We start from the raw sequence: 15,312 nt of genomic DNA, 5'->3' as shown, positions 1-15,312 counted from the left end.
TCTGCCCTCTGCCCTCCTAGGCCTTCATACCTGAACTGAGATGACTATGGGGAGGTGGAAGTTGTAGTTCATTTGGAAAAAACAGCCAGTTTGCAAACTGACCGCATACTCGACCCTATTGCACAGCAAAACTTGAATGGAGCTTCAAAAATAAGGGATTTGAGGCTGAGCATGGTGGCTTATGCCTGTAATTCCAGCACTTTGGGAGCCTGAGATGGGTGGATCGCGAAGTCAGGAGTTCGAGACCAGCCTGGCCAACATAGTGAAACCCTGTCTCTACTAAAAATACAAAAAAAAAAAAAAAAAAAGAAAAAAAAGAAAAAAAAATTAGCCAGGCGTGGTGGTGGGAAACTGTAATCCCAGCTACTTGGGAGGCTGAGGCAGGAGAATTGCTTGAACCTGGGATGCAGGGGCTGCAGTGAGCCAAGATCACACCACTGCACTCCAGCCTGGGTGACAGTGTGAGACTCCATCTCAAAAACAAACAAACAAACAAACAAAATATATATGTACATATATATTTGGGATTTGAAACACTGAACACATTTTCAAGCAAACAAACAATGAGTTTCTATAAACAATGAAATTCACATGGAAGAGGCCCTTCTCTGCAAACAGACTAGCTGTTAACTTTCTGCTAAAGCCACCGGGTGGGCAGGGCTACATTCTGGACGAGATCCACAGAGGCTCAAAATGTGGTTTGTGGACCAGCATCCTGGCATCACCTGGGAGCTCTTTAGAAATGCAGCATCTTGCTGGACCTGCTGAATTGGAATCTGCATTTTAAAAAGATCTCCCAGGGGAACTCTCAGACACAAGCAAATCTCGGAAGCACTGGCCAGAGGGCTAGAGAAGCAGCTGTGGATTTCTGCTTCTGTCTTTGGACTGCGTGGGAGGGGTAACCCCCCAGAAAGGTCAGCACCCCCCCCATCTTTTATCAAGCACATTAACTCTTCTCATAAGTCTTAAGGTCATCTGGAATTATGCTATGTGACCTTGGACTGGTTGGGGATAATAAACAACAGTAATTACCTGAAAAGGCTGTAGGGAAGGTAAATGAAATCAGGCCTGTAATTGGCTTAGGACAGTGCCTGACATACAGCAGATTATTGATAACTAGTTATTAGCTGCTATTAAACATTCATCCCCAGTCCCCAGGAGGGGACAATGATGGGACAGTGCCCTCAGACAAGGAGCCAGCTCCTGTCCTCTTATTCACTCCCTCCTGTTGGTTTGGAAATCGGAGAGATTTTCCAACAAGACTCAAACCAGAAGCTTGAACAACCCAGGATGGATTCTCTCTTCGAAAGCATCAAGGGCTCCAGAGTGGGTTTAAATTCTCTGCTGCTTACAAGCTTTGTGACATTGAGACTCAGTTTCCTCATCTGTAAAATGGGAATAAGTAAATAATAGTACCTATGTCAATGGTCATTGTGAAGATTACATGTGCTATTCTACATGAGGCATGGAGAAAAGGACAAAGTGTTTGCTATTGTCATTACCACCATCATCATCATTAGAGACAATCTGCTCTGAGAAAATCAGGATGGGAAGGCAAGGCTCAGGTTCCAACTCAGTTTCAGAGGGAGGAAGACTGGTGAGAATGAGGGATGCAGCTGGAGCCAGAGGCAGCTCAGAGTGGGAGGGAGAGAGAAGTGCATGCAGGACCATTCAAAGGAGCTGGGGCAAAGGGCTCTGTGAGGGACTGGGAGAGGCGAGGCTGGGGCAGGACGGTGGTGGCCTTGGAGTGATGGGGAGCCAGGGAGGGTACAGGGCAGACATGTGGGACTCTTTACTCTGGTGGGCAAGGACTGCAGCCAAGGAAGGAGTAGCAGAGAGGGGCAGGGCAGACTCACGTACACCTGCGGGCCGACTCCTGGGCCAGCTGCAGCCGGTAGACAGAGAGGCGGTTGGCGCCGCCGCACACGCTGCCTCGCTCGCCCTTGCACTCCATGTCGCACTCTGCCTCGCTCACGTTCGTCGCCTGGATCTTGTGGCCGCAGTAGCACTCGGCGCCGAACTCCAGCCCGGCATACAGGTAACCCCTGGGGGAGGCTGCTGTCAAGCAGGGTAGCTGCCACCATGGAGACCCCAAGGCAGGGAGACTCAACGTGGAGACCTGGGGGATGGGAGGGCTCTGGGGACCAGGAGATCCCAGGGGAAATGGGGAGACTGCTGATGGGAGGTTGGGGCAACTGAGAGACCCCAGAGGACAGGAGAGACCTCAGGGGACAGGAGACCCATCCATTGTGGAGACCTGGGAGATGGGGGGCATTCGGGAGACAGGGGGACCCCAAAGAAATGAGATTAGGAAGGTAGCACACAGAAAGACCCTAGAAAGAGGGCAGGGGAGACCCCGAGGTGGGCAGGGAGACTCCAGGAGATCTGTGAGACAGGCATGCTCCATGGGGCAGGAGGATCTGGGTCTGGGATAACGAGACCCCAAGAGGAGTCAGGGAGGCTACAGAGTTAGCCTTGCAGGGGGCAGTGTGGAGGCAGGAAAGCCAAGAAGGAATACAGGGAGGCCCCTAGAGGACAGAGAGACCCATGGAGGGGACAGGAACACCCAGGGACCATCCACCTGCCTTCGTCTTCACCCTTCCACACCTACCCACATAGACACACCATGTCCATATTCACACTCACCTGTACACACCTGCACATGGTACACCTGTCAACACACACACACCCCAGATCTTGTGGTCTCCCCTACCCCACTCTCTTTCTTGCTCTTCCCTTTCTGGAAACCTGATACGTTCATCTCTCCAGAGTCCAGCTCCTTTATTCTTGGAAACATCACCCAGGAACGGTGCCTCCTTGTCCCTTGAGAGGAGCTAGGGTGAAGGGAGGAGGCACAGGGAGCTCATGAGGGAGGCAGGGACTCTCACATCCCTCTGGGAGAGGACAAAAATGAGCTCACACATTCACCAAGGAAAAATTCCTAAAAATAAAAATCCAGGCACTGCAAGGTTTTCAAGTTTTTTTGAAAATTTTCATAGTGATGAAATCCTTTCCTAGAAAGGACTCTTAGTGGCTACCCCACTCTGTAAACAAATGAAAAGAGCATTGCTTGCTGTGGCTCCGGGAGTAGGAAGGACAAAGTCAAGATGGAGAAAAACTGAGGTTCAGGGAAACCCATAAAAGAAGCTTGATGGAGCACTTTTGCTCTTCTGCTATGGGAGGACACAGCAACAAGGCACCATCTTTGAAGCAGAGAGTGGGCACTTACCAGATACCAAATCTATTGGCACCTTGATATTGGACTTCCCAGCCTCCAGGACTGTAAGCAATACATTTCTGTTCATAGAAATTACCCAGTCTGAGGTATTTTGTTCTAGCATCCCGAACAGACTATAAAATGCCCACCATCCTTCCCTTGGCCAATTCTGCTGCAGTCATGGGCTCTCTGATCTTTAAACACACTGAGTTCCGTCCTGCCTCAAGTCTTTTGTCCTTGCCGTTTTTCTGCCTGGAACACTCTTACTCTGCTGTTTGCATGGTTTCTTTTTACCTTCCAGGTCTGGGCTCAGTCATCTTCCTAGAGAATCCTTCATTGACTACCACACTGAATGTTACTCCTCATGCTGGGCACTATCCCATTGCTCCGTTTTGTTTTCTTATGGTTGTCATCACTTTTGAAATGATCTTAGTGATTTTTAATGTAGTTTGTAAATTGCCTGTCTTGTTCTCTAGAATATAATATCCAGGAGGGCAGTGACCCTGTGGGTCTCGCCCACCTATCCCAGGACAATGCCTGGCATATGAGAGATGATTAATACACATTCATGGAATGAATGTAGACCACTTCCCTGATAGACACCCTGCAGTGGCTCCCCATTACCCTCCTGGTCAAATCTGGATGCTTTAGTTGGCTTTCAAGGCCCCATTTCACTGGGCTTTGGGCACCTCTGTGGCTTCCTCTCCTGACACTCCCTTTGTACCTTCTGTGCACTCCCATGCTGCCTACCTGAGCACCCTGAGTGTTTCAGTGTATTTCAGGAGTCCTGTCCTTTGAGTATGCTGTTATTTCTGCCCTACCTAGAAAACTCCTACTCATCCTTCAAAACCCAGCTTATGGTCTCACCATGATAATGCTTCCTAAACCCTCCACATGGAGCCTTCCATCCCTTCCATCTTCTTGACTTTCCTGCACCTTGCAAAGCACATCCACCCCAGCACCCATTATACTTGATGTCTCTGTACCCTGGTTTCCTCATCTGTGGAATGTGGTTCATAACATTCCTGCCTCACAGGGGTCTTGTGAAGTTAAAGAGTTAATATTTGCAAAATGCTCAGACAGTGCCTGGCACAGAACAAGTGCTTTTTAACTATTGTAAGCTGTTGTTATTCTGTGGCCCAAGCCTATTGTTCATGCCTCTATCTCCTCAACCAGATGGGAAGCCCCGCTGAGGACAGGGCTGTGGATGGCTCATCTCTTCATCTCCAGCACCTGGAATCAGGTCCAGCACCCGGAATCAGGTCCAGCACCCATGGGCAGTCAACAAATATTTGCTGAACCAAATTGAATTACATGAGTAGCTCTGACTCATCTTGGCTGTCACCTTCTCTGAGAAGTATTTCCTTTCACCCCAGGCAGCTTAGACCTTGTCTGCATGTCTAACTGTCTGTGATTATTCCATCTCAACCCTTATCTGACTATGTTATCCCTCTCTGTTTACATGTTTGTCTCCCTCTGCAGGCTCTTTAAGGCCAGGGGCTGTATGGACTTCACCTCTGTTTCCCCCGCCCCCTGCACACAAGTTTGACAGATAAGTTAGTGACTTCATGTTATCAAGGACTTGGAATCCTTTTCAAGTTGGAGAGGGTCCTGGGCTCAGGATTTTAATAGTGGGCTCCCTAGGCAGCTGATTACAAAGAGGGCAGTGTTTCCTAATCAAAAACAGCAGGGGCCGGGTGTGGTGGCTCACACCTGTAATCCCGGCACTTTGGGAGGCCGAGGTGGGTGGATCACGAGGTCAGGAGATCGAGACCATCCTGACCAACATGGTGAAACCCCATCTCTACTAAAAATACTAAAAAAAAAAAAAAAAAAAAAAAAATTAGCCAGGCATGGTGGCATGTGCCTGTAATCCCAGCTACTCAGGAGGCTGAGGCAGGAGAATCGCTTGAACCTGGGAGGCAGAGGTTGCAGTGAGCCGAGATTACGCCACTGCACTCCAGCCTGGGTAACAGAGCAAGACTCCGTCTCAAAAAAATAAAAAATGAAAAATAAAGAACCACAGGAAGAGTCTCTCAGTGGTCACCCACTTGCCCATTTCCACACTAGGCATGTAGCTGAGGTTGGCAGAGCTTGTGACTGTCAGAGACAGCCAGCTGGAGCCTGGAGGTGAGCATATTAGAGCTTCTTCATGAGCCACTACAAGGTCAAGGGGCCCAAGAAACAAGGAGAGAAGCTCAGCTCAGCCCCATGGTACCCCCAGGGGTCCTGTCCCTGTTCACCAGGTCTCTGGGGACTTGTCCACTCTCAAAACGTCAACTCTCTCCACCCTACTCCCAGTGCATGTCTAATAAAAACCATCGTTGTCTTCTTAGATTGGAAAACACTGTCTGAACAGGTAAGTGTTTCTCCGTTGGAGAAAAACAAGGAGTTTATATATTGAGAAACTATTAGATACCTTCACCTTACCCTTCGTGTGGACATCCTGCAAGCTTTATGCTCACAGCCCTCATCTGCATGCACGCGCACACCTAATGGTGCATTTCTAAGTTGTGTGCAATTCTTCACAACCTTGCATGCTCTCAACACAGTGTTGCACATTCAACAAATGCAATCAGACACCTACACACACAAGCACAATCTTGGCCCCTTGCACACATATTCACAAAGACTCCTGCATACACGGTCACTATTATTTAAAGATCATTGCATATTGGCATTAGGCTCACAAACACAGCTAGCTGACCCTGTACTCTGTTTGCTACAAAATTGTTCCTAGACACAGTGTGACACAGTGGCACAACCACAAACTCCCATAGACCAACTCTTGAACAGTCCACAGTTGTGTGGATGTGCTCATGCACATACACACAATGCACACACACCTTTGCATCAACCGTTCCTGTGGTCACGTGCTCACCCTTCAACACACCCTCCCATAGCAGGGCAAAGAATGCCACAGGCAGGAATCTTAGAAGGAAGGGCCTGAAATGGACAAGTCTTGGATGCTGGGGCCCTACCGTTCAGCACAGTTGTCCTGGCAACGGAAGATGGTCATCTTTTTGTAGTCAAAAAAGGACACTCCTCGAAGGGCCCGACTCTGGGTGTCATCCAGGTAGCAGCCGATGTACTTGGCTTTGGGGAAAGGAAAAAGTCAGAGGTGGCTGGGGACAAAGCTGCAAGGGTTACAGGGGGAAGCCTCACCAGTGTGTCTCTGGTTATGTGACCTTGTTGACCTTTTAATGTCAAGTCCTTCCTTTGGGCAGAAATGAGAGAGTGAAAGTCATTTGTCTTGGCAGAACCTGGTCTAATCAGGGCAGTGGAGACCAACAGAGAGGAGGGAAGCCTTCTGTGGGCTGCAGCCAAGCCGTTGAGGTCACCTAGTGACAGCTGGGCATCCAGGAACCTAAGCCAAGGCCACTCCCTAAGCACCAAACACAGCTTCCTATTTCTTGCATTAAGACAGCTCTAAGAGGCTTAACATTTGATGACATGTTACTGTGTCTACAAGCTGCCTTAAGACATTTAGTTTTCCTTGGAAAGTGCCCTGGACTTAGCTATCTCAAGGTCTAGGTCCTCATTTCACTTTGTTTACTTCCTAGCATAAGCCTAGTAAGTTTAAGTCAGTTAACCTTTCAGAGACCTAGCTTTATTTGAATCAGGAACAAAAATAACAATCCAATGAGGTTAAAATAGAATGATTTATGTAAAAGTTTCTACCATAGTGTCTTGCATATGATAGGCATCAAACTAAGGTGAGTAGAATAAGAAACTGGCCATTCACAGTGCTGTGGAAAGTACTTTACAGTTTGTCTCTATTGTGGGTCAACGTGAATGTTTCCATTCAAAGGAAAATTTTAAATAAAGTGAAATAGCCATCCAATTATATATCATAACTTAGTTTTCTTCAAGTAGTAAACATTTTCCCTGTACTTTATGGTAAATAGTAACCCCCATACATGAAAATAGCACTTCACAGTTTATAATGTCTTTTCCCATATGTTTTTAAAATTATTATTATTATTATTTGGACATTCACTTTGGTAAGTGCTTTACATACATTGTCTCCTTGCATCCTTACAGTGATCCTATGAGAATATTATTACCATTTTATACAGAAGAGAAAAGGGCCCGGAGAAGTCACTTGCTCAGAGTAACACAGCTCATACATGTGGATTCAGAATTGAAGCAAAGCAATCTGGCTTCAGAGCCTGTGTTCCGAACTGCTTGCTTTTTGAGTGGGGGGATCTTTGTAATGCCCCCATGTGAAGTGGAGAACATTGACATTGTCATGCTCTTATCTTAGATGATTTAACAGTGACCCAGAAAGGTGAAGTGGCCTCCCTATGACCCACAGCTAATTGTGCACAGAATAAAGGTTTAAATCCAGGTCTGCGAGACCCCCAAATCAGTAACTGGAGGTTAGACCGAAGATCCAGCCAGCACTTGGAATTAAATGTCCCTTATATGGAATGATTGAAGAAAATACTAAATGCCACTGAATTACTTCCTTGGCTAGACCACTGTCTAGTTTAAACTGTGAACTTCTTTCCCCGCTTCCTTGTGGTGGAGAGCAGGATCTAGCAGAGAATGCAGGCTCATTACTGAGCAATCACTCCCCTGGACACAGCTCTGCTAAGTGCACTATTTTTTCAGCCCTGCTGGAGATGTGTCTTGACCTGATCACCTTGAATTTCCTTCATAAGACAGAGGTGATTTGCTCGACTAAGAAGAGTCCATCTTTAAAAGAAACATCGCCTCCCTGGAGCAGGCACACCAGACAGTGACAGCCCTGGAGAAGCCCAGGTCTTGTCTCTGTGCTTGTTCAACAGCGCGTGCCCCTCCCACCACAGATGGAGTCACAGCCCTTGACTCGGAGCACGAATGCTGTTCATACCTGAGCTGGGAGAGAGCACTCTGTGGCCATGTGGTCAAGGGCTGCACACTAACTTCAATTCAGCCATTCCCTAAAGGACTGAGTGTCTAAAGATGCACTGTAGGATAGGCGGGAGGGAAAAATAGAGGGTGCTGGAGGGAGAACGAGAAGGAAGAAAAGGAAGGAAGGAGGGATGATGGAGTAGGGAGGGAAGAGAAGGGAAGAGAGGGGGTAAAGTTTGGTTTATTTTGGTGGCCTGAGGTCTTTGTCATCAGATCAGCAGATTGTGTGTATGTGTGTGTGTGTGTGTGTGTGTGTATGACAGAGAGAGACAAAGACAGAAACAGAGGAGACAAAACTCATGTATTGAACACCTACTACGTGCTATCTAATTTACTGTGGGCCATGTCTCATGTTTTAAAAATTCAATCTTCACAAACTTCTTATGAACCCATTTTAGAGATGAGGGAACTGATCATAGTGACTCTTCTATCTGTTTACCTTAGAAGCACGTCTTAGTTTGGGCATATGGTGTGTGTTCTGACTGGTAACTACTCATGTTACATCTGCTTTTCCTCTTTTCAAAATGCAATGGGAACCTATGTCATCTGCCCACGTACCTACAGCTTGTAGCATCTGACTTAAAATTAAAGCCCAGGTCTGTCCTCCAACCATCTTACACTTGAGGAAGTTTCATTTCTCTTTGGCCACCCCAACACCTGAAGGGGAGGAATGCTCATGCTGCAGAAATGCTGGGCTTGAAGTTGGATGTCATAGGACCTTGGGTGACTTCACCTTAAGGTGAGGATAGGCACATTTGGCTATATGGAACAGTGGTCATGTTAGATAAGATTTTTGTAAGCAAATTAATGGGAGTAAAGATGTATGTGGGTATGTCCATTGCATGTCCACCATGGAGTGAAGGGGTGGACTGTAGTGGACTGTTTGTGCCTTCAAAGCATCTGCTCTAGATAGGTTTTTCCATCAGCAGACCTTACTTTCCCTGACCACAGGAGACGTGATGATCTTGGCAGGGTCAAACATATTGCCCATCCCAGCAGCCAGTGATTGCTTTAAGGAAGGACACATGACCCATTTGTTGCATTCTGATAGAGTAAAGCTGGGAGAAAGAAATCTGCCTCTCCCAGGTGCTATAACCCCAGAGCTACCACCAGCCCAATCCCTGGCACCAAGGCCAGTCTGTGTAGGAGAACAAACAAGCCAAGGCATAGAAGAGCAGAGATGAGAGTGACAGGAAGAAGGCCACCAATTATTCATTTAAAAAATCCAGTCCAGCAGAGCCACTGCTGTAGTTTGATGACATGACACAATGCATTTTCGTCTTTAGCTTAAGCTGGTTCAAGGTGGATTTTTGTCCCTTGGCACCAGGATGCGGGGGAACAGTAACTACTACACTGATACTCAAGCTTAGCAACTTGCCCGAGTCCACCCCACAGTGAGGGTCTCAGACCAAATCCATGCCCAGGTCTATCTATTCAAAGTTGCCCCTTCCTATATGCCACACTGAGTCCACGATTGGGAGGAGATGTCTTGGGAGGAGGTGTCTCCCCAGAGAGACCTGCCCAGGAGGAGGATGGAGCTGGGAAGTGGGGTGGTTTCTTGGGAGAAGATCTGGGGTTTTTACCATAGGTCCATCTTCCCGAAAGCCTGGGCTTTTAGTTATTTATTTTTAAGCTTTATTTTAAGTGCAGGATACATGTGCAGGTTTGTTATATAGGTAAACTCGTGTCACGAGGTTTGTTGTACAAATTACTTTGTTACCCAGGTATTAAGCGTAGTACCCAATAGTTATATTTTCTCCTCTTCTCCCTCCTCCCGCCCTGCACCTTCAAGTAGTCTCCAGTGTCTGTTGTTCCCCTCTTTGTGTCCATGTGTTCTCATCATTTAGCTCCCACTTAAAAGTGGAAACATGCGGTATTTGGTTTTCTGTTCCTGCATTAGTTTGCTAAGAATAATGGCCTTCAGATCCATCCATGTTCCTGCAAGAAACATGATCTTATTCTTTTTTATAAGCCTGGGCTTTTAAATGGTGTTCTATCCCCTTCCTCACCCTCGCACCAGACCAGGCATCAGGCTGAGATGTCCCACACAACAGGTGCTCAAAGACTTGTTGAATGAATGAATGACCCTCTGTTTCCTTATCTGTCAACAGGAGGGAGAGGAAGATACATAGTCCTTTATTAATGCTTTTGGAAAACGCAGGCATGTTATGTATCATGGCCTGATTAATGGGCTGAGCTCCATGGATCAGGATATCAATATTGAGCCAGTGTCCCTCCTGTCCTGGGAAAGATCTGGTGACCCCTTTCCCACAGACCTTTGGTGCAGGCTGCGACCAATACAACCATGGTTCCTGTCCTCAGAGTTGTATCACCCTGCTGAGCTCATTAGCATGGTTACTGCCAGCCCGCTAAAGTCCTCTTCAGCCATTCCTCAGGGCTCCACCTTCAAATCCTGCTGTGGTAGCAGAATCTCTCAGAGACAGGAGGTCAGATATGTAAAACAGGGACAAAATCACAGGCCACTTGAGGGTGGATTAATGGCCGAGTTCACACAATCTATCAGCTCATCTCCACAGCGGTCTGAAGACTGCTGAAATGGCAAAGTCACCCCAGTTGGGCTATTTATCTCCAGTACAGAAACCAGCATCTGAAAAGAACTCTCCTGGTGGTAGTTTTTTCCCCCTTTACTTTTTTCTTTTGCTTCAATTAATCTTTTCATGAAATTTTGCTCTCTTCGATGAAGGTGATTTGTTAAAAGGGTAGCTAAACATGAACTAATTTGTATGCCTCTGATTTATAATTTGTGAACAGATTCACAAACAGGAGGCCTCACGCTGTACTGGAGTCAACCAGATCTGGGTTCAAATCTCACACATGATGCTGCAATAGCCTCAAATATTACTCAAGCTCTTGGAGGTGCAGTTCTCCACCAGAAAAGTGGGAGCAAAAATTCAACTAGGGTTGTTACGCTGAATTGTGTGCCCTGTGGCCCCCCACCCCCCAAATGACATGTTGAAGTCTTGACTCCCAGTTCCTTAGAATGTGGCCTTATTTGGAAATAGGGTCATTGCAGATGGAATTTTGTTATGAGGCTAAAGAGTAGGTTGGGTCCCAATCCAATATGATTGGTGTCCTTATAACGAGATGGCTATATGAAGACACAGAGGCGGATGAAGGCTATATGAAGACACAGACACAAAGGAGATGGTCATGTGAAAACGGAAGCAGAGACTGGAGTAATGTGGCTGCAAGCCAGGGGTTGCTGAGGATGGCCGGGAACGCTGGAAACCAGGAGAAAGGCATGGAACAGAGTCTCCCCTTGAGCCTTTGAGAGCGCATGGCCCTACCAACACCCTGACTTCAGATTTCTGGCCTCCAGAACTGTGAGAGAATAGATATCTGTTGTTCAAGCTGCCCAGTGTGTGATACTTTGTTATAGCAGCCTGAGAAAGCTAATACAAAGATATTGTTAAGAGTGGCCTAAGTAACATTAATTTGATGCATTGAGCCTATCACAGGGTCTGACACAGAAGGAAGAAACAAGAAACAATTTTTGTCCTTCTGGGATTTCTCTGAAACCCTGGAAGGTGGTCCCTCCAGAAGAACACCCAGTGCTGTCCGGGTTTCTTTGTACCGGTGATGGAATTTCCTGCTCATATCTAGGCTTTCCCAGGGCAGAAGGGACGCACCACTCACTTTGGTCAAGGCCTAAGGATCCTACATACTAAGCTTACCCATCTCCTCTCCCAGAAAGCCAGCTATGATACCCCATGACTGAATGGGGTCCCTCCTTTTGAGTCCCCCAAAACTCTTCTAAATTTTGTTGGTATTGTCTATTATTTTTTTCAAATTAGAAATAATTTTGGATTATTGTAGAAGAATTTGTAATGAAATGAAAAGGTGCTACAATGGGGAAAAGCACAGCTTTTTCCTCTGAGGAATATTCACAACCTGTGCTTGAATCATTCCTGTATCTCCACCTCCCAGCAAAGATCTGGGCACATAGTAGGTGTTTGATAAATATGGAATGAATGAATGAATAAATGAATGAATGGAGTTAGAGATCATATATTTTAAGAAAGAGGTAGTATAAGTCCAGTGGTTAAGAATAAGGGCTTTGGACTCTGATCAAATTGGGCTGGAGTCAGCTCTGCCTCTTGGCAGCTGTATGATATTGGGCAAATAATTGAACCTCTCTGAGTCTCTGTTTCTTCATCCATGAAATGGCACTCAATATTTTTACCTGATATGGAGTTGAAAGGAGAATATGGACAAACAGTCCCTGACACAGAGCACTTTAGTAACCTGCAGCCATTGTATCTTCAGCTGGAGGAGATGGGAAGTGGGTGCTCCTGCTATCCTTCCAAAAAAATGCAGACTAAATCTTCCCATGACCACCTTCACACCCAGCCCAAGCCTCTCTGTAATCTCATGGAAATAGAAGCAGCACAGCCTTTGAAGTCAAAGTGGGTTTGGCTCCTGGCTCTGCCCCAGATTAGCTGTGTGACTTTAGGAAAGTCACGTTACCTCTATTCCCCCATTTTCTCCTGCAAAATTACAGTACAAATAATAATAACTGGCATGTATTAAGGTGGCATGCCAGCTTATTATAATAATAATAGCTGGCATGTACTTTCTGTACACTAAGAAGTGACGTGATGTAGTGGTTAAGGTTCAGGTGTGAGACTCACAACACCTGGGTTCACATACTGGTTTGCTCCCTCCCCCAGGTGGGTAATCTTGGGCAAGTTACTTAACTTCTCTGTGCCTGAGTTTCCCTCCTGTAAGATGGAGTTAATAACAGTGTCTATCTTCCTTCATTACTATGAGGATTATGTGATGTAATAGATGTAAATGCTTTGAATAGCACTGGCACTTGGAGAGCACACGCTGAATTTACCTTATGTAATCATCACAATGTCATCTGATGTTAAGTACTTTTTATCCCAAAGAGGAAATGGTGTGTCAGAAAGGTGAAGCGACCTGCCCAAGGCTGCACAGCCAGCAAGTTGCAGGACTGGGATTTGAACCCTGATTTGGCTACTCAAAGTACAGGCTCTCACAGGGTCATGTGAACCTAGACAGTCCTAGGTAAATGACTGGCGTATGGTAGGTGTCAGTCACACCAAGGAACTCAGACTCCTGCCCAGCCTCAGCCCAGCCTGGGTGCAGCTCCTCGCCTCCCACTCCTGGGCCATGATGGGCTCTGAATCCTCTACAGCTTGAGTCCTGCATCACTGCATCAAGCAGAGCCCTCGCCAGCTTTGGAGAAAACCAAATGAGTTTAGCGTCAGGTCGGAGAAACGTCTCATTTTTATTAGCGTTAATCTAATATGTTGTCTTTCCTCGCTGAACTCTGAATAAGTTAATCAAGGACAGGCTGGATTTGTGTTTTCTTAATAACACTGCCTGATTCCAAAGGCTGTCTGCTGAGAGCCCTGGCCTCGGGGCTATGTTCTTATTTTCTTCTCCTTCTCTCTGCACTTCATAAAATATATAAGATTGCTGGATAAGGCATGGTGGGGGTGCAATTGGCATGGTATAGAAGAATGCCCACAAGCTTTGGAATTAAACAGACCTTGTTTTAAACCTTGGTTCTTCCACTATTGACCTGTGTAAACTAGGGTAAGTGATTTATTTCTAGATCTCAGTTTTGCCATCTCTGAAATGGAATAAAAATCCCTAACTTACTGAGTTGTAGTAATTGAATGAGTCAATGAAACACGTGGTCTAGCCTGTAATGATCATTCACTAGATATCAGCTAATATTACTACAAATAACAAGGACAGCAACTATTAAGTGACCTATTATTATAAGCCAGAGGATATTATAAGCATGTTACATATATCATTTCATTCAAATAATACATGAAAAGCAAATAGGTACAAATAGGTGCAAAGTAGGTACTCAAGAAATGTTAATTATTATTAGCGGTATTGATGACAGTATTTCACTGTTACAACAAATAAGAGACAACGTCATTTCTGTATCATCTACGCCACAAGGAATTCATATTCTATCAGGGGACGTGGACAAACATACACAATTGCCATTAATATAAGTGCCATGTCAGGGAGCATAGAGGAGGAACATTTGATCAAGCCTGTAAGGGGATCAGGGAAAATTTCTTGAAGATTAGCAAAGCTGAGACTTGGAGGAAGAGTAGAGCTAACCCTGTAAAGGTACTCCAGGCAGAGGGATAGTCATTCATTTGTTTATTCATCCAGTCATTCACCCATTCAACAAATAGGTGTTCAGCAACAGCACTGAGCCAGGTGCTGTCCTGGGTGCTGATAGAATACAGGCAGGCAATAGCCCTGCCCTCCTGGAGCTGACAGTCCAGTAGAACAGGCTGATCTTAAACAAAGAGGCAAACACGTAAATGAGATGCTTTCAGATGGCGTTCAGTGTTATGATGAAAATAGAGTCGGGGAATGTGGTTGTGACTGGGTAGGAAGTGGGGTTATTTGAGTTAGGATGCTCTGGGACAGTCTCTATGGGAAAGTGAGGTTTGATTGAAGACTTGAAGGAAAGGAAGAAGGAAGCTGTGCAAACATCTGGGGAGATGGCATCCAAGATAGAAGGCACTGCATATACAGAGATCTTAAGGTAGAAACAGGCTTGTTGTGTTCAATGAACTGCAGGGACAGTGGGGCAGAGCATGATGAGGGGGGTGGGGTTATAAGATGAGGTTGGAGAGTTGGACTATGGGAGGGGTCTGGAATTTGTCCTAAGCATTATGGGGAGCATATCCCAAGGTGTAAGCTGGCAAGGACTTTGGGGCTTTCAAAGTCCAGAATGGAGTCTGGAGTGGCTGGGGTGCAGCACCTCACATCTCACCTACATCTATAAGATGATCCCCAGGGAGATCCCAGGAGCACTTCCTGAGTACCTCTAAGCACCTACTCAGTGCTAGGCTTTCATGACTCTTGTTTCGTTGAACTCTCAGGAGCATCCAGTAAAATCCCCATTTTACAGATTTCAAAACTGAGTCCTGAAAAGGTAAAACCATTTGCCTGGGCCACATGGCTGGTGGGGGTGGAGCTGGAATATGAATCCACATCCCCTGATCCATTCTGCCACCTCCAACATCTCCTTTGCCTCCCTGTGAACATTGGTTCTTGAAGAGGCAGAAGTCTAGGAAATCCCTAAGGGCAGAAAGATAGAGTCTTCTAGATGGTTCCAAGGCCAGGGGGAAGGGGAGACTGGGGCAGGAGAGCGTGTTGCATTAATC

The 15,312-nt window shown here is 46.2% G+C and overlaps 1 protein-coding gene across 2 annotated transcripts in view; it reads right to left on the bottom strand.

Moving 5' to 3' along the window:
* Positions 1-15,312, bottom strand: part of WSCD2 (WSC domain containing 2) — a 126,134-nt gene that overhangs the window by 42,788 nt on the left and 68,034 nt on the right. For both annotated transcript variants that reach the window (XM_025403393.1, XM_025403394.1), the window contains 2 exons: positions 6,199-6,313; positions 1,861-2,045 (listed from right to left, as the gene is read on the bottom strand). In XM_025403393.1, the coding sequence (XP_025259178.1) occupies positions 1,861-2,045; positions 6,199-6,313 (300 nt within the window). The remainder of the gene's footprint in view (positions 1-1,860; positions 2,046-6,198; positions 6,314-15,312) is intronic.

Source organism: Theropithecus gelada, chromosome 11, assembly GCF_003255815.1.
Source record: "Theropithecus gelada isolate Dixy chromosome 11, Tgel_1.0, whole genome shotgun sequence".
Lineage (NCBI taxonomy): Eukaryota > Metazoa > Chordata > Mammalia > Primates > Cercopithecidae > Theropithecus > Theropithecus gelada.
The sequence above is the reverse complement of the archived record's forward strand: the minus strand, read 5'-3'. Positions and strand labels throughout refer to the sequence as shown.